Raw genomic sequence first — 20,193 nt, forward strand, 5'->3', positions numbered from 1 at the left:
ACCTGCCCCCTCTCTTCCCCCCGCCCCGCCTGCCCCCCCAGCTGTCACTGGTTCACCACAGAGCAGAACCCCCAAACCACCGTGTCTCCCATTGGCCCTCCCTGGGATTCCCTCTAGCCCAGGGCTCCTCTTTTAACCTGTAAGGCCTAGCCCCCTACACCCACTTTGTTGAGGGTGGGGGGTCAGGCGGTTGTGGGGAGACCGGGGGCTGGGGCCCCATCACTCAGTAGAAAAGTGCTGATGATCTTGGCCACTTGGTGGGGGTCATTCATGTGGACGTAGTGGTTGCCCGGCACTTCCACAAACTGGTAGCGCTGGAGGAGGGGGCACGTGGAAGGTGAGCTGGGTCCAGGGGCCACACTGCCCACCCGCTGCCAGGGGGAACCCTGGGTGGGTTCCCTGAGCTGAACTGAGACATGACAGGCACCTCTTCCCCTTACATTGCTCCTTGTAACGCCTGAGGGGGTTGGGAGTGTCCACACAGGACAAGCCCGCTAGGACTTCTGGGTGTTCTGTGCTGTGAAGCTGGGTGGGGTGGGGGTGAGCTAACTTTCACACTTTCCTCCTCAACTCCCCCTTGGAGATAGGAAGGCTGTGTTGGCAGCCAGCTCTTCCCTTTCCTGAGATGCTACCAAGGTTGTGGGTGGAACGCCAGCAGCTACCAGCCCCAGGGCAAGGGTCAAAGTCTGCCCGCTGATGGAATGTTAGTGCAATGTTAGTGCGGGGTGGTTTGCAGTGATTGGTCTGGGGCTTCAATGGGGAGGGGAGGACACAGGACAATAAAACCAGAGAGCCACCAACAAAGTCTCCATTTTCTGTGTTCCAAAATACATGTGACCCCAGAGCTCTGGAGACCTTGAATGCACAAGCTGGTGTGAATGCTCCCAGGGGTGCTGCAGGCCGCGGTGGGGGGTGGGGAGACTCACCTCTTTTAGTATCATCTGGAGTGTGTCAATCATGAAATGAATGGTATCTTTGTTGCCTTTGGTCTCCTTCCTCACACTGGTGAAGCCCTGGCTTGCTCTTGAGAAACAGAAGTCAGGGCTGGTCTGAGAGCTCACTGGGGATTCCTTCCTTCAGTGCAGGAACCCAAGGGGCACTGGAGTCTGCGCCTTTTCACGCCCTCTGCTGAGTGCCTCGGGGGCTCAGGTGGTGCCAGGGAAGGTGGCTGTAGCTGAGCTAGCCCTATCTGTGGGTGATGCGGGGGTCCCCCGGTGCCTCAGGGCCCAACAGGGCTGGACTAAACGGTAGTGTCCATTGGAGCCTCAACTGGTGTTGTCTCCACAAGCCCTTGCTGAAGAGTGTGGGAGCTCCTTGCCCATGGTTTGACCTCCCCTCTTCCCCAGGGAAGGGGTCACGGAAGGCTTACTTGACATGCAGGACTCGGGCCTGCAGCTTCTGGAGGGCTTTCTTGAACAACTCTCTGCTGATAAAGTCAAAGCCAAGCTCCGGCTGCAGAGAGAGCCACAGCCTGCTGCCACCAGACAGCACCCTCGGGGGGAAGACCCTTTACTTCTCATGGGCTTTCATTCCCACTGGTCTCCCCTTATTCCAGGGCTCATGGCTGCCAGTCAGACATTTCCCAGGCTCCCTTGTGGCCAGGTGCACACATGTGGCTCAATGCAGACATTGCCTACACCTGGGCCTTGATTTTAGGGTTGAGATGGCCCCTCCAGGCCTTGCTCCCTATTCCCAAGTTACTACACTGCCCTGTCACCTGGAGCCCCAGACTCTGTCAAGCAGAGCCACCTATCTGTGCTGGGCAGTTTCCATGAGAAAGACCCCCCACAACCCCTTTACCCAAGTCACACTAGTGTTCATAGGCCCTCTGTCGCAGTCCTTACTGTCCCGCCTCATTATCACTGTTTCTAACTCTGCACCGTCCAGAAGGTGTTGCAAATAGTTAAACACTTTCCTGCAAACTGAAAAGTCAGTGTTCAAACCCATCAGCCACTTCTCAGGAGAAAGCTGAGGCAGTCTGCTTCTGTAAAGATTCGCAGCCTTGTAAACACTATGGGGCACTTGTGTTCTGTTTACCGGGTCATTAAGTCGGAATCTATTTGATGAAGGGCTGGGTTCACCATGGTGACAGTAGTCACATGTGGCTGCTGAGCACCTGGAATGTAGCTAGTTGAAATGGACATGCCTAGGTGTGAAATGCACTGGATTTCAAAAACCATATGAGAAAAGGTAAACGCACCGTTTTTATAGTGATTACATGTTGAAATAACATTTGGGACATACTGAACTAAAATGTAGAACTAAAATTAATTGCATCCATTTCTTTTGACTCTTAATACGACTTCACTGTTGTTTACTGCTGGGAGTTGGTGCCAACTCCCAGCAGCCTAGACCAGAACCAACTGTTAGCCAGTCCTGTGCCGTCCCCACAATCACTGGGTGTCTGAGACCACTGGAGCCTTCTAAGATGAGGGGCTCCTCTCCCAGCACTCCACCGGACCCTGTTCAGCTGTGATCCCCAGGTTCTCATTGAGTAAGTTTTGGAAGTACAGCACCAGGCCCGTCTTTCAAGTCTTAGTCTGGAAGCTCTGCTGAAATCTCTGCACGACCCTGCTGGTATCGGGACTACTGGTGGCATCCCTTCCAACATCCCAGCAACGTGTAATCCCTGAGTATGGCCTGCTGGCGGTGGACTATGTCTACTCGAAAGTTTACAATGTAGTCATGTCATTGGAATGCACAGTTGCAGACGGCTCTCGGAATGTTCTGTGAACCTATAGCACTCTGCACATGGCAACAGAGGATGAGCTCGATAAATGTGCGCCAAGTGGAGTAACTCAAGAAAGTTCCCGTAAGGATGGACTCAGAAGTCATGCTCGATCCCCCTAACACCACCATCATGGTGAGTGTCAGATTCCTACGGTCATGCACACAGCCTTGGAAACGTGGTGTCCTTGCTCTGTCTGCCCTGAACCTCAACCAACTACTTCTTGCTCCTCAGACTAAAATGATCTTCGGACCACAGGTTCCCATGCCACGTGTAGCATCCAGTGAACTGAGGAAGGAGAACTCAGACTGACCGAGAGCCCGGGCTTTCCTGTAGTATCTCCTGGAGCAGAGTGTCTGTACAGGACCTGCTGGTACCGGTGCTAATGGTTCCGAGTGTTTTACAGAACCGGATATTGTGTCACCAGCAACAGTAACAGGACTCAAGCCCACCCCTGCCACAGCTTCTTCCAAGAAAAGTAAACCATTGTGGATTCTGGGACTCGGGGGAGAACTGTCCCAGACAGTCCCCAAGGCTATCATCTTTAAGGATGCAGACTGCCATATTTCTCTCCCAAGGGCCTGCTGATGGATTTGAACTGCTGACCTTTCACAGTTAAAAGCTAGAGCACTTAACCACCATGCCACCAGAGCCTCAGCCTTGCTTTAATCATCTTTTTTGGGGGGCCAGGACTGGGGTCTCTGGCTTATAGCATCAATCAGAGGCTCAACTTCTACTTGGTCCCAAGGCTAGGACTGAAAGGACCTTGTTCTCCACTCATGTCTGCAGACTGGAAAATACAACATGAGGCTGAGTCTCTGCAGCTGTCTCCTCAAAGGTGACCATCGGAGGATATCTCTTTTAGAGGGATGGCTGCTCGGTGGTCATCATCCATTCACTGTCTCCTCTTTGCTCTACTTCTTCCTCTAATCCCCCTTCACTCCGTGGTCAGTCAAGATGGAACACACAGCAAAGTGTACAGTCTGAGTGTGGGCTCACAGTGGGCTTAGGTGTGTGGATAAGACCACGTCACTACAGGGATACCTGTGAGAAATGGAACTCACCAGGCCTGCTGTGTCTTTCAGGTCTCACAAGTTTTTCACAACCTCATCAATTTCCATCACTCATTTTGGTGGAAAATAGTCGCGTTTTCCTTCTCTGACACAGGTTTACGCCTTACACCGGTTCTGGCTTTCACAGGTTTTACTGTATTATCCAGGTCAACACACAGAATAGGGCCAGCACCCAGCAGGACCCCTCACTTGGGGGTGTCTACCGTTGGTCCCGCTACGCAAAGAGACCACTCTTCTAGCCTTTTGTTCCCACATCATCGAAATGAAATAAAACAGTATGTCTCAGCCTGCTCAGCCACATAAGGTGCATACCAACAGCACCTACCTGAAGAGTTGTTGTGCAGAGCCCTTGAAATAGGGAGTGTGGTGTGTATGGTGCAAGTATCAGTTGGTATGCCTCAGTGCTGGTGTTAACATCCATGTTATGTGTTGGTGTTGGTTCTGGTGTTAGTGTTAGTATTGGTGTTAAGTATTGGAGTGTTGGGTGTCGTGTTAGTTGTGGTATTATACTTCTGTGGGAAGAGACTGTAGAAAATCTCCATACCATCAGCCAAAACCAGGCAAGGGGCAGACTGTGGAAGAGATCATCAATCGCTCATATGCAAGTTCAGGTTGAAGTTCAAGAAAATTAGAAAAGGTCCATGAGAACTAAAATCTGACCTTGAACATATCCCAACTGAATTTAGAGACCATCTTAAGAAAAGATTTGATGCATTAGATACTAATTACCAAAGACCAGAAAGCTGTGGGATGACATCAAGAACATCATACAAGACAATAAAGAAAGAGAAGACCAAAATGGGTGTCAAAAGAGACTGAAACTTGCTCTTCAAGTGTAAAGATGCTAAAGCAAGTGGAAGAAATGAGGTAGATGTGCAGAACAGAAAATTTCAAAGGGCAGCTTGAGAAGACAACGTCAAATATTATGATGAAATGAGCAAAAACCTTGAGTTAGGAAACCAAAAGGGAAGCACACGCTCAGCATTTCTCAAGCTGAAAGGACTGAAGAAAAACTTCAAGCCTCACCTTGCAATACTGACGATTCTATGGAAGAAGTGCAGCCAGAGTGCTCCTTGGAGGCCAAGATGGCCAAACATAGTCTCTCACACTTCAGACATATTGTCAGGAATGACCAATCACTGGAGAAGGATATCATGTTTGGTATGATGGAGGGTCAGAGAAAAAGAGGAAGACCCCCAACGAGATGGATTGGCTAGGTGGCAGCATCGATAGACTCAAGCGTGGCAACAGTAGTGATGTTAGCCCAGGATCGGGCAGTGTTTTGTTCTGCTGTGAGTCGGTACGACTCGATGGCACCTAACAACAACAACATGGGCAAAATATTGCATGATGCAGAAAGCATCAAAAGAAGATGGAAGCAGGACACCTCCCCACTCCAAGACTGAAATTCAAAGGGAGCTCATGAACAGGCATGTAAGCTTGCTGGTGACCTTGTTATCTGCATGTGAGTGGAAATGGGGGAAAGGCAACAATGAAGATATGGGCTGAGTTTGACCACATTCCATAGACTCCTGTAGACCTTGAGATGAGAGAGAGAAAAGAACGGGCTGGTTGGTCCACAGTGTGGGGAGATTTGGGGACACCTGAGCCCATGGACAAGGGCCTAGCCATGGTAGGCACCCAGCTAATATGAAGTGTGGGGAGATGTACAAGATGCCCAAACTTGCTGATAGTATCCATTTGACCTAGCTTCGATGGCTTGATGATCAGAATTCAACTAGAGGAAGATAAAGAAATTTGATAAAGAAACCAAGTGTAAATTGCTACAATTTGATGAACTTGACCTATACATAAGGATGTAGTAGCTCAAAATACCAACCAAGAGCGGGGAAGGAAGCTTCACATCAAGGATCAAATCTATCCTTTGTGTACACAGGGTTGATAGAGATTGGCAACTTAGATACTAGCTACTTAAAATGGGGGGTGGGGGGTATAAGGGCATAAAGTAGCTGGCTTACAAGTTTTCAAGAAGGAGTTTCGTTTCAGAGTGTGTGTGGGAAGGTAGACTCCCCACTGAATAGTTTTCCTCTTGTCTAGATGGGTCTGGTAAAAGGAGATGGGGATAGGATTCATTTGATTCAAAAGTGAGTAACTGTTATCATACTTAATTGCAATTGTCACAACTGTAAAAGTAGAAGTTGTGTAACAAAAAGGGGGGAGTAGTTAATCTTACATTCCACGAACAGAGGACCCTAGGACCATCAAAAGAGAAGAGCATGAGCAGAACTTGGGACCCTAACCAGAGAAGCAGTGACATCAGAGATGGTGAAGACATGGAAAGAGAGCAACTGAGGACTTGATTCATGGAAAGAGAAAGGCTGTGTGCTAGCGGCCAGGAGGCAGGCTTGCAGAATGTGCCCTTCAATTGCTTAAATGATTATATATTCCTGCATGGGGGGTGTTTTTGTACATAAAACAAGGGAGGGGGTTCTTTATAAAAGAAACTATCTGTGATGGTTTTGGGGGGAAGAGGAAATGATTCATGTGCTAGAGGGTACACATGCATTGACATGGGTGACAAGACAGGCAATCTACAAGCAGAGGGAGGTTGGCAGAGGAAAGAAGGGGGTGGCAGGAGACACAGGGAGGAATGCAAGGGTTAAAGTGAATAGAAGTAAATGCTGTTAACTGTTAGTGCATGGAGGAGATTGCAACCATGTAATGAAGCGAAGTATATGATTTGTTGAATGTAAAACGGATGATCTCCTCTGTAAGCCTTCGCTCAATTCACAATAAGTTTAAAAAAAAAAAGAAGATGGAAGGAATACATAGAGTCATTGTACCAAAAACAAATGGCTGATATTCAACCATTTCAAGAGACAGCACATGATCAAGAGCCAATGGTACTGAAGGAAGAAGTCCAAGGTGCATTGAAGACACTGGCAAAGAACAAGGCTCGGGGAATTGATGGACTACAAATTGAAATCTTTTAACAAACTTTTGCAGCACTGGAGGCACGCACTCTATGCCACAAAATTTGGAAGACAGATATCTGGCCAGTTGACTAGAAGAGATCCGTATTTGTGCCCATTCCAAAGAGTGGTGACCCAACAGAATGCAGAAGTCATTGACCAATATCATCGATACCACAAGTAAGTACCGTTTTGCTAAAGATAATTAAGAAACAGCTGCAACCATACATTGACAGGGAGCTGCCAGAGGTTCAAGCTGGATTCAGAAGAGGGATACAATTGCTGATGTCAGCTGGATCTTGGCTGAAAGCAAATAATACCAGAAGATGTTTACCTGGGCTTTATTGGATATGCAAAGGCTTTCAACTATGGATTCTGACAAGTGATGGGGAACACTTAATTGTGCTCATGAGGAACCTGTACGTAGATCAAGAGGCGGTTGTCCGAATAGAACATGGGAACAACAAATGGTTTCACATCAGGAAAGGTGTGCTCCAGGATTGTCGTCTTTCACCAGTCACCAGATTTACTCAATCTGTATGCTGAGCTAATCTAAGAAGCTAGTTTGTAGGAAGAACATGTCATCAGGATGGGAGGAAGACTCATTAACAAACTACAATATGCAGGTGGTACAACCTTGCTTACTGAAAGCAAGGAGGATTAAAAGTACTTATTGATGAAGATCAAAGACCACCGTCTTCAGTATGGGCTGAACCTCAATGTAAAGAAAACAAAATTCCTCACTAAACTGAGTCCTGGTGTGGCGCTGTGGATTAATGCGCCAGACTGCAAAGCTGTTTGAACTGCAAGGTTGGCAGTTCAAGCTCACCAGCTGCTCCTCGGAAACCCTTGACAGGGTCACTATGGGTCAGAACCGACTCAATGGCACTTCACAACAACAGAGTAATAAATGACATCATGATAAATGGAGAAAAGATTGATACTGTCTAAGACTTCATTTTGCTTGGATCCTCTAAACACTCTCAAACAGCAGTCAGGAAACCAAACACCACATTGCATTAGGCAAATCTGCTGCATTGGGCTTCTTTAAAAAGTGTTCAAGAGCAAAGATGTCAGTTTGAGGACTAAGGTGTGCCTGACCCAAGCCAGGGTAGTTTCAATAGCTTCCTATGCATGTGAAATTTGAACAATTCTTAAGGAAGACCTTAAAAGAACTGACACATTTGAATTAAGCTGTTGGAGAAGAACGTGTGAAGGACTGTGACCTGCTAAAAGAACAAACAATCTATGTTGGACGAATTGCAACCAGAATTCTCCTTAGAAGCAAGGATGGCAAGACGTCATCTCTCAGACTTCGGACATATTATCAGGAAGGACCAGTCCCTGGAGAAGGACATCATGCTTGGTAAAGTGGAGGGTCAGCAAACAAGAGGACGACCCCCTCAAGATGGACTGGCCCAGTGGCAGCAGCAATAGGCTGTGAGGTTGGCACAGGACCAGGCAGTGATTCCTTCTGCTGTGCATAGGTCCACTATGAGCAGGAGCCAACAACAATTGGTGTTAAGTGTTGGTGTTGGCTTTGGTGTTAGTATGGGTACAAGTGTTAGGTGTTGGTGTTCGTACATTTCTCCCAGGTACTGAGCGGGTTCCAGTGTATCCTATCCCCTATCAAACCCAAATGTCAGATTTGTTTACCCCAGCCCTCACCATAGGGAGGCTGATGGTTCAAAAGAAGGCAAACGGTCAAGGGGCCCTAGAGAGGGCAGCACTCACCCAAGCGATTCTCCGGTCTCTGTTCAGCACCAGACCTGGAGAGTGAAGCACAGAGATGCGGCCTCAGGCAGAGCAACATCTATCAGGATGGGGGACTCCGCTCCGCATTCCAGGACCCCAGGCCCCTCCAGCCAGAAATCACTTATTTTTTAAAAAACAAGTTATTGTGTCTTAGGTGAATGTTTATACAAAAAAGTAGGTTCCCATTTAATGATTTCTACACAAGCTATTCAGTGACATATCTCACAGGGTACATCTTTCACCATGTGTCATCCTTCTTGAACATTCCATCTGATTGCTCTGTTTCCAGTAATCTACTTTCCCTCACCTTCTCATCTTTGCTTTAATTAATGACCACTGCATCTCATAAAGATATTTTAAAGGAGCTCATGACTCACAGGTGATACCTTTATGAGTCAATCTACGAAGTTGAGTCAAAAATTATCCACATTCCAATTATATTAAAACACCCATCCACGTCCATAAGTGATGACAACATTGAGCGTGCACGTGAAATGATTCTGTCAATTAGACGAGTGACAGTGGATTATGTGGCAAATCATTTGCAGATCAGCCATGGCTCTGCCTATGAAATAATCCACGGCAGATTTGGGTTTCGGAAAGTTTGTGTGAGCTGGGTACTGAAACAACTCACGGAAGACCACACACAAAAGTGTTTGGACGTCTGCAAACAAAACGTGCACTGATACTCGAAGGAAGGTCCGAATAAACACACTCAAATAAACGGCACAGTCTGGAATGGAAACATCCTCAATCGCCAACCAAGAAACAGCTGGAAAATTGATGCTTACAGTTCTCTGGGAATCCCAAGGAACAGTACTGGAACACGATCAGGAAAAAGGTTCAACAATCAATAGTGCTCGTTACAGTGAAATGTTCACTGAAGAGCTGAAGTTTAAACTGGGGATTAAACACAGAAGGCTGCTATCCAAGGGCGTTGTGATCTTGCATGACAGTGCATGTCCCCACACCTCTGCTCACATTGTTGACACTCTGCAAAAGCTTCATTTGCAGGTGTTAAAGCATCCTCCCTATAGCCCTGATCTTGCTCCATCAGACTTTCACCTGTTTGGTCCCCTGAAAGCAGCTCTTCGAGGATGAAGATTCACCTCTGATGAAGTGAAGACAGCAATGCATTCGTGGCTCACAGCTCAGCCTGAAACATTTTTTAAATAAGGGAATACAAAAGCTTGTTGACAGGTGGAGAAAGTGTATTGAAAAGCAAGATTATATAAAAAAATGATGCATTTGTCTTTTCTAAAAGTTGATTAAGGTAGGGAATAGACACAGGATAGTTTGGGTGCTGGGTGGGGGGAGGCAATACATAACAAAAGGGAGGGGAATGGAAGAACAAAGCAGTCGGGAAAACAATTAGGCAGGTTTGCATGGGCTAAGTGGGACAGAGGTAAATAATGATATATGCATAACCTTGGAACAACAGGGCTCTGGGATACAGGGATTGAGACATGGTTTGAATGGGGAAAAGGGGGGAAAATAATGTTAAGATGCTTGGCTGTCTTTCTGAATTTTGGTTTCCCTAGTATACCATTATAAAATAGACATGAGGGGGAGAGAAAGGAATAGCCAGACATAATCACCATAGAAACCTTGTAAGCCTGTCTTCTGCCTATAACTGATTGGAATACCTAAAATGGGGCTACAACGTGCCCAGTGAAGGAGGCTTCCAGCAGAGCCTCTGCATTACATAATCCTGAACCCCATCCAGAACCTTCTGAGGTGGGAAATTTCCACTTGAAAGGACAAGCAGACCAGCCTGGAGCAGCTAGAAGAACAAGAAGATACTTCTTGAAAGAAAGACCAACAGGAAAAATATAGGCAGTCTGACTGATTACTACAAGAACAAGCAAGTTGCTCACCAGGAGACATCAAGGCAAGTGGTTGGGTCCCTTCAGGGCAAACCCCCTTCCAAGACTAAGACTCAGTAGGAATACACACTCTGATTGATGAACATATTCGTCACCAATAAGGGGATGTGAGGGGAAAACAGCAATGAAGCTGCAAGCTAAGTCCTACAACCTTCAATAGACTCCTGTGAATCCAGGTGGAGACCTGGTTGACCAGCAGTGTGGCAAGACCTGAGGACTCTTGAGCCCAGAGTCAGTGACATAGCCACAGAGGACTAGAGCGGAAAGTGAAGAGTCCAGCTAATAAGAAGAGATGGCATATGCATAAGAACACCCACACTTGCAGATAATACCCACTTATCCTGGCTTCAGTGACTGGATGATCAGAGCTCAACTAGAAGAAGAAAGAAGAGGAAAAAAAAGAGTAATCTGATACAATTTGATGAACTTGGCCTATACCTATGTATGCAGTAGCTCAAAAGAGGGAACAAATCTTTACACCAACCTCCAACCACCACCAAAAAGTATTTGTAACGGTGTGTCCTATGGAGTTTACTATGTCAGATGGATCTTGGCGGAAAGCAGAGAATACCAGAAAGATGTTTACCTGTGCAAAGGCTTTTTGATTGTGTGGATCATGACAAGCTATGGACAACATTGTGAAGTATGAGTATTCCATAACACTTAATTGTGCTCATGAGGAACCTGTACATAGACCAAGAGGCAGTTGTCCGAACAGAACAAGGAATCACTGAACAGTTTCAAATTAGGAAAGGTGTGCTCCAGGGTTGTATTCTTTCACTATACTTATTCAGTCTGTATGCTGAGTCAGCAATTCAAGAAGCTGGGTTCTATGAAGAAAAACATATCAGTCTCCTAAAAACTTAAAAACAAAAAAAGTATCAGGACTGGAGGAAGACTCATTAACAACCTGCAATATGCAGATGATACATCCTTGCTTGCTGAAGGTGAAGAGAACATAAAATACTTACTGATGAAAATCAAAGACTACAGTCTTTGCTTTGGTATGGTTGTTTTATTTTGTAAAGAAAAGAAAGCAAAACCCTCACCACTGGACAAATAAATGACATCAGGAGAAAAGATTGAAGTTGTCAAAGACTTCATTTTGCTTGGATCAACCATCAATACTCATGGGAGCAGCAGTTAAATCAAATGACATACTGCATTAGGCAAATCTGCTGCACAAGACCTCTTTAAAGTGCTCAAGAGCAAAGATGTCAGTTTGAGGACTAGAGTACGCCTGGCCCAAGCCATGGTATTTTCAGTAACTTCATGTTCATGTGAAAGTTGGACAGTGAATAGAGAAGATCATAGAAGAATTGATGCATTTGAGTTACGGTGTTAGAGGAGAATATTAAAAGTACCATGGATTGCTGAGAACAAACAGATCTGTGTTGGAAGAAATACAGCCAGATGCTCCTAGAAGCCAGGACAGCCACACTTTGTCTCTCACATTTTGGATGTATTACAGGAGGGACCAGTCCCTGGAGAAGGACATCATGCTTACTAAGGTGGAGGGTCAGGAAGATGCCCAATGAGGTGGATTAGTACAGTGGCAGCAGCAGTGGGCTCAAGCATACCAGTGATTGTGAGGTTAGTGCCAGGGTTCATTCTGTTGTGCATAATGTTGCTATGAGTTGGAGCCAACGTGACAGCATCCGATAACAATATAACTGTAGTTACATATACCTAATTGGTAGCGTAGTGGCTACAAGTTGGGCTGCAAATCTCAATGTCAGCAGTTCGAAATTACCAGCTGTTCCACGGGAGAAAGATGAGGCTTTCTGCTCCCGTAAAGAGTTACAGCCTCAGAAACCCTATGCGGGGTCACTATGAGTTGGAACCGATTCCACAGCACATCACCACCACCACCATAAATACAGAAGTCCTGGTGTGGCACTATAGGATAAGCACTGAACTGTTAACTACAAGGTTTGTGGTTCAAACCCACCAACCACTCCATGGGAGAATGATGAGGCTGTCTGCTTCCATAAAGATTTGGAAGCCCTGTATACAAGGAGCTCTGGAGCTCTGGTAGCGTAGTGGGTACTAATCGGGCTGCTAACCTCAGGGTCAGCAATTCGAAACTACCAGCTGTTCCGCGGAAGAAAGATAAGGCTTTCTGCTCACAAAGATTTACAGCCTCGGAAACCGTGTACAGGGTCGCTGTGAGTCGGAACTGACTCCATGGCACATTGCCACCACCACCACCACCACCACCATACAGTCGCTATAAGTTAGAATCTCCTCAATGTCAGTGGTATGGATTTTGGTTTGTTAAAGTCAAAAGACTAGTAACAGACTAGGGGATAAACATTTGCAGGCCAAACTTTTCAAGGCACTAAGTGTCCCTGAAAGAGGACAGGAACATGTAGTTTTCAGATGAAAAAAAGAAATACAAGAAGTATGAATCCTTACCCATACAAGCAAAGAAAATCACATTGAGCTCCAACTTCTCCCCTAGCAAACAGGCAAAACTCCAACCATGACAGCTGGGGCAGGCGAAGCTTCAAGGGACAGTCTGGAACCCTCCCGCAGCAAAGACACTGAGATCCAGCACTTAGAGCAGCAAAACGGCTGGAAAGCCTCAAGGCCTCTGGGTAGAAGACTAGCTAACTGAGCTCATGTCTGGGGACCTGTGGGAAGTTCCAAGGACAATAAGCAAGGGGGGTAGAGGACAGCTGACCCGGTAATCAATGCATGGATTTGTATCCATATTGATCTAAAAAAAAAAACAACAACCCTAAAACCCGGCAGGATGTAAATGTTGTTAGGTACCATTGAGTCCATCCCAACTCCTAACAACCTTATGTACAACAGAAGGAAACAGCGTGTCATGATAAACTTGCTAGCTAAAAATATTTCAGTATTTAAGGCCCAAAAATAATAAATGAGCTTGTGCTTGGTTCTTTCCATGCTACGAAAGGAGAGCATTCTGGGGCATCCTGGAACTATGCCAACATTACTACATCTTTGTTCTCTTAAACACCAGACCAGCAAAAAAGAGGAAGACCCCCTAAGAGATGGACTGGCACAGTGGCAGTAGCAGTGGGCTCAAGTGTAATAACTATTGTAAGGCTGGCACAGGACAGGGCAGTGTTTCGCTCTGTTGTGTGTAGGATCGCTATGAGTCGGTACCAACTCGACGGCCCCTAACAACAACGAAATGATTTGTTGAATATAAAGTTGATGACGTGCTATGCATGTTGTCACTGAATTCACAGTAAATTAACAAATACAAAAGACTCTATGTGGAGCACGTCTACTCTGTACACACGGGTTCTCGTGAGTTGGAATCAGCTTGATGACAACTAATACCCACAAGAGCAACAACCCATGGGGAAGGGTGTTGTCAGGGGAAGGGTGTTGTCAGGGGAAGGGTGTTATCAGGGGAAGGGTGTTGTCAGGGGAAGGGTGTTATCAGGGGAAGGGTGTTGTCAGGGGAAGGGGGTTGTCAGGGGAAGGGGATTGGGCTTGGGAGGTGATGGGGAGGGAGGGGGTTGGGCCTCCCTCCTGGAAAGCTGAAGTTTGAATAACTATATTTTGCCAGAAGAAAGCAAAAATTATAGAAGCATCCGGAAAGCTTTTTCTGTCATGATCAAGCTTTTCCTTTTAATTAGAGATTATACAAGCGTCAGCTGATCAATTGAGAAAGATGGCTAATGGTTAAGAAAAGATTCTTCTTCCAGTTTTCACTACTCAAAGTATTTCCAAGAACCATGTAGTTGCCAGAGCTTTTTGGTCACTACCATTTTGGTCAAAGGGAACCAAGGCAGGGGACCTGGTCAGTCTCAGGGCTGTCCCGACCACACACAGGTGATGGAGGTCAGAGATGACCGCTCCAGTGGGGCTTGCTGCCTTCCTCTTCCTCCTTTCAGGGCCTGGGCTCCAGCTGCTGGAAGGACCAAGGCTCCTCCCCATGCCATGCCCTCCCACTCTCAGCACTCGAGAAGGGTCCACCATGGGAACTAGGAGCGAGAGAGACGGCCTTGGGGTTTCTTCCTCAGTTAGATCCAGATTCCAGGAATCCAGCAGCACAGCTGAGGCTTTTTGAGATATTTAAGCCTCTAGACACCCACACGAGGTGGGCGTCAGCCCTCCCAGGGGCCAGGCTGGCTCAGGGGTGGGTGTGAACCTGACTCCCCATGTAAGCTGAGCTTTTGGCCTGTGAGAGTCCCACCTCTCTCAAGGGTTCCAAACACTCTGAAAAGTTGCATGGTACATACATTTGATAAGAAAATGGTTTTGAAGGCAGGCCACAGCCAAGGACAATGGTCATTGTCCACCCGCACCCCTTGCCACAGCCAAGGACAATGGTCATTGTCCACCCGCACCCCATCAGCCCTTGTTTCCTCTCATCTCCTAACCCAACTTCTGACTCCAGCCCCACCTGGGTATCCATCCCCCTCCTCACAGCTGCTGGACGATGATTCCAGAACTCACTTGCCTCTGCCATGTGTCACTCCTATTCCCAGTCCTGTCCGGGGCTCCCCATTTCAGGATCACACCCCAGTTCCTCAGCGAGGCTTTCTCCTCCATCACCCTCAGAGCCTCCACCAGCTCCTGTGTGTCCCAGAGCAGACACGTGAAATGTGCTGGGATTTGACAGACAATGTTCTGACTTGTCCATTTTCTACAAACTGGAGCCACACCCCCTTCATGTTACAAAGTTGAGGTACTTGTCCCTCAGGCCCTCAGTCTTAGGACCTCCAGGTGGTCCCCTATATACCCACCTCAGAGCATGCCTCGAGTCTCCCTGAGAAACATGAAGTTTCCAAGACCCCAGCAGGAGAACATCTGCTTTACAAAACCCTCCAACCCACAGCAACACAGAAGCAAGGTGCCACTGCGACAGCACCTGGTCCACAGTGGCCCCGCCTGTCGCCCAGCCACAGTCTTAGATGGGCCAGTCCTGCTGGTCACCAGTCAGCAGACATCAGTTTGGAAATGGAAATCTGATCAGATGGCACCCTACCAGTTAAAAGCCTCCAGGAGCTTCCTGGAGTAAACACCGACTCTCGGCAGCTCCCTGAGCCTGCTCCGTCTAACCCCCTGCTCTTCACGGCAGCCCACACCCCTGCCCCCCAGTGGCCCTGGGCCCCAGCCTTCCAAGTCCCAGAAGTGGACACCAAGGGCACAAACTAGGTCCCACCCACCCACTCCCTGCTGGGGACACCTTCACTGTCCTTGTCTAGCAGGGCTCCTGGGCAGAGCTTTCATGGACGGAGTGGTAGCTCACCCCAGGTGGGAGCCCACCAATGTGGAGATTTCACTACCTGAGGTATTTTCAATTGCCTCATGTGCATGTGAAGACTGGACAATGAATAAGGAAGGATGAATAAGAACTGATGCCTTAGAAATAATTTTAAGATGCTTGGCTGTCTGTTGAATCTTGGTTCCCCTAGCATACCACTATAAAATTGACACTGGAGGGGGAGAGAAAGGAATAGCCAGAGATATCACCATAGAAAGCTTGTAAGTCCATCTTCTGCCTATAACTGACTAGAATACCTAAAATGGGGATACAACATGCCCAGCGAAGGAGGCTTCCTGCGGAGCCTCTGCATTACACAAGACCATGGGTAGAATCCTGAACAGCATCATCCAGAATCTTTTGAGGGGAGATGTCCACTTCCTGAAAGAAAGACTGACAGGAAAAACACAAAACAATATAGGCAGGCCAACTGATTACTACACGAACAAACAAGTGGCTCACCCAGGAGACATCAAGACAAGTGGTCAGGTTCCCCTCAGGGCAAACCCCTTCTAAGATTAAGGCTCAGTGGGAATGCATGCTCAGTGGGATTGCTGACCACGTTTGTCACTGATAAAGGGAAGTGAGGGGAAATCAGCAATGAAGCTGCAAGCTAAGCCCTACAACATTCAACAGACTCCTGTGAACCCGGATGGAGACCTGGTTGGCTAGGAGTGTGCCAAGTCCAGGGGATTCTTGGACCCAGAGTCAGCGACACAGCCACAGAGGACTAGAGTGAAGAGTGAAGCATCCAGCTGATAAGAAGATAAGGCACATGCATAAGTACACCCACACTTGCAGATAAAACCCACTTGACCTGGCTTCAATGGCTGGTTGATCAGAGCTCAAACAGAAGAAGAAAGAAGAGGGAAAAAAGAGTAATCTGATACAATTTGATGCACTTGACCTACACCTATGGATGCAGTAGCTCAAAAGAGGGAACAAATCTTCACAGAGAGGATCATTCCCACCTCCTCTGCACACGGAGAGGACAGGGATGGGCAGCTTGGACATTGGATACCCAGAATGGGGGGGGGGGGGGCTACAGAGGCAAGAAGTGACTGGCTTACAAGCTTTCAAGAGGGGACCTAGATTCAGAGGGCCTGGAGGAAGGTAGAGTCTCCACTGAGTAGTATCCATTCTGCCTAGTCAGGGCTGATGAAAGGAGATGTGGATAGGTCTCTTGAGATACAATAGCGAATAATTGTTATCAGGACTGATTGTAAGGGATGGAAATGTAAAAGTGGACATTTTGGGGCAAAGGGAGGAGAGTGATTAACCTTACAGTCTAGGAGCAGAGGTCCCTGGGACCATCAAAGAAGAAGAGCGGAGAGCGGGACCTACCCAGAGTAGCAGTGATGCCTGAGATGGAGGCAGAGACGATGATATGGGGAGATGGAGCGGCTGGAGACTTTGGACCCAGACAGAGAGAGGGGCGGTATGCAGACCATGGGGCAGGCTTGCGGGGTGTACCCTTTGGTTGATGGATGATGCATAGAAGGGATTGTAACCATGGCAAGGAAATGATATATGACAGGATCAATGTGAAGCTGATGTCTTCCCATGTAAACTATCACATAATTCACAATAAAGCATTAAAATAAAAAAGAATTGATGTCTTAGAATGGTGTTGGCAAAGAATACTGAATAGACCATGGACTGTCAGAAGAACATAAATCTGTCTTAGAGAAGTACAGCCAGAAGGTGCCTTAGAAGTGAGAATGGTGACATTTCATCTCACATACTCTGGACATGTGATCAGGAGGGACCAGTCCCTGGAGAAGGACATCTTGATTGGTAAAGTGGAGAGTCAGCGAAAAAGAGGAAAAGCTTCAATGAGGTGGATTGGCACAGTGCCAGCAAGAATGCGCTCAAACGCAGCAATAATAGTGAGGGTGGTGCAGAACCGGGAAGAGGGTCCCTGAGTCAGAGCCCACTGGATGGCCCCCATCTGGCTCTGTATTTGGGAGTGCAGGGCCATGGCTGGTCTTTACCCCAGCATAAGTCCATGTAGGATGAGAGGGACCACACTGGGCTGGGAATACACAAGAAAGGAAGGCCCGCTTTTCTCTGTGTCAGTTTCCTTGTCTGCAAACAAAGCGGCTCTGACCACCCCGACCCTCCATCATTTTCCTTCCTGATGTAACTACAGTCCAGGAATCAGGCTGTGGGGGCGTGGTCGACTTGGGCAGATAGGGTCCGCACTAGTGCTGACCACGGGACCCGTGGAGTGTTGGCACATTTGGCCTTGGGACCTGGGCGCTTGGGCTTTCTAGTGGACATTGGACACTGAGAAGGAGTTGGCTCAGAACTTTGTCATCCCACTCCCCTGGCCCTTCCAGCTGTCTGATGTCAGAGGCACTGCAGCCAGCTGCTACCTGTGGGGGAGGTAGACTGTACTGCCAGGAACAAGCAACTTGCTCTAAAAGTCCCTTTTGCCTATTTCTTTTGGAAAGGACAAGGCGGTCATCGTTTCCGTAATCGGAATCTGTTAGCTAGTGTCCCAGGACTGGCCTGCAATCATCCTTAGTCCTTAGGAAGCCTATAGACTCAGTGTGGGGCTGTGGCCTGGGGCGTTTGGAAGCAGAAAAGGAGGTCCATGCAGATAAGGATTTCCCTCCCAGGCTAACAGGCTCTGAGCTGCAGACCTCCTGCCAAAGCAAACTCTGTCAAAACCTCCTGCAGTCCCTCCGATAGGATCACCTTTACCCTTAGTTCTCATGACTTCACCTGCCCAAGTGGGCTTAAAGTCAGTAATGCGTTTTCTCCATGAGGCAGCCTGCAGCCTTGGCCAGCCCCAACCTCCTCACAGCATGCTCACGTGCTAACCTGATCTACCTAGCATCCCTCTAGACAGCCAGCCCACCAGGGAACACATCTGTCTTAGTTCACTATCCGGCCCCAGGTACCCAGGGCACTGAAACAGGGTAGTTCACAGTCAAGTTTTGTGAAATTGAACAAGCGAAACAAAGGTGTGTGAAAGGCAGAGAGTGGGAGGAAATCATCCATGCGCCCAAACCGAATGCCTGCTGTCCGATGCTTTGGGGCCAGTGTCACGCTCCCTCTTCCTCTAGGTCAACTCAAGTCCCAAAGGGCCATGACCAGCACCTGGCCACAGGGGCCAGTCACTTGTCCACTCCGGGTGCAGGGAGTGCCCACCTTCTCCCCAGACCCTCCCTCCGTTCAGCCTCTGACCTGCATATCTCAGTTGAACAGTAAATCGGCTCCATCCAGGCCCTATCGGCTCTTATTCCAGATTAGCCCACTTATGTGCTTGGGGCTCCTCTGGACAGGACACGGCCCTGGGCCCTCAGTCCCTCCTAAGAGGTGGGTTTCAGGTAGGCGGGGCAGGCAAAGGTGCAGAGAGAATGACTACAAGCCTAGGAGAAGCCTGCATGCTTTGTTTGAAACTCATGTCATGTGTTGTCAATTTCTGGATTAGTTGCCAACAAAACACAGCAGAGCAGATTTCTGCTTTCTCTGGGGCAGGTGGGAGTTCTGGCCCACTAGACCCACATTCCCTGATAATCAGCTGCCCCGGACCCCTCCAGTGTACCCATCCCCCACTGCTTCCTAGTGCCTCCTTCCCAGCCAATGGGACTAACTCCACAACTTGCTCAGCCCCACAGAGACTTGGGTTTTCCACCTTTTGCCTCGTTTGGTCATTTCTAAGAGGAAGTCCCATTCCCCATCCAGCTGGAACCTATGAGGTAAATGGGATAGGGAGAAAACCAACAGGAGGAACGGGCCAGAGGGAGTGATTTAAGAGGGAGGGAGGGAGGGACTTTTCCAAGACCACTCAGCTAGCAGAATCAGGAATCAAACTCAGGTCTTCGCATCCAAGAGAGCATGTTCCATTTACCACAGTGTCTCCCTGCTCACGTCCTGACTGTCCTAGAGCCCACGTTTCACATCTGGCCTGAACACGCTCAGTTCCAGGGGGTGTCACTGCCATGGTGAGCTTTGTGAATGGTACTCCCTGAAGTGCTGGCCCTAGTAAGCACAGGGTACTGCAGGTTCTTACTGATCACAACCTAGCCGATCCACCCCCCATGAAGGCTGACCGCAGACTAGGAGATCCCATCATGAAGGGTGACCACAGACTAGGAGATACCATCATGAAGGCTGACCACAGACTAGCAGAACCCCCAATGAAGGGTGACCACAGACTAGCAGGCCCCCCATCATGGAGGGTGACCACAGACTAGCAGACCCCCCCATGAAGGCTGACCGCAGACTAGGAGGCCCCCCATCATGGAGGGTGACCACAGACTAGCAGACCCCCCCACGAAGGCTGACCGCAGACTAGCAGACCCCCCCATGAAGGGTGACCGCAGACTAGGAGATCCCATCATGAAGGCTGACCACAGACTAGCAGACCCCCCATGAAGGCTGACCGCAGACTAGGAGGCCCCCCATCATGAAGGCTAACCACAGACTAGCAGACGCCCCCATGAAGGGTGACCGCAGACTAGCAGGCCCCGCCCATGAAGGGTGACTGCAGACTAGCAGGCCCCCCATCATGAAGGCTGACCACAGACTAGCAGACCTCCCCCATGAAGGG

At 48.3% G+C, this 20,193-nt stretch overlaps 1 protein-coding gene across 1 annotated transcript in view; it reads right to left on the bottom strand.

Annotated features, from left to right (window-relative positions):
* Nucleotides 1-182: 182 nt before the first annotated feature.
* The window catches only part of SERHL2 (serine hydrolase-like 2), a 25,917-nt gene continuing 5,906 nt past the window's right edge, over nucleotides 183-20,193 (bottom strand). The window contains exons 8-11 of the mRNA XM_006866910.1: nucleotides 8,469-8,503; nucleotides 1,370-1,452; nucleotides 927-1,023; nucleotides 183-314 (exon numbers count right to left, since the gene is read on the bottom strand). Of these exons, the coding sequence (XP_006866972.1) occupies nucleotides 183-314; nucleotides 927-1,023; nucleotides 1,370-1,452; nucleotides 8,469-8,503 (347 nt within the window). The remainder of the gene's footprint in view (nucleotides 315-926; nucleotides 1,024-1,369; nucleotides 1,453-8,468; nucleotides 8,504-20,193) is intronic.

This window comes from Chrysochloris asiatica, unplaced genomic scaffold, assembly GCF_000296735.1.
Source record: "Chrysochloris asiatica unplaced genomic scaffold, ChrAsi1.0 scaffold00097, whole genome shotgun sequence".
Taxonomy (NCBI): Eukaryota; Metazoa; Chordata; class Mammalia; order Afrosoricida; family Chrysochloridae; genus Chrysochloris; species Chrysochloris asiatica.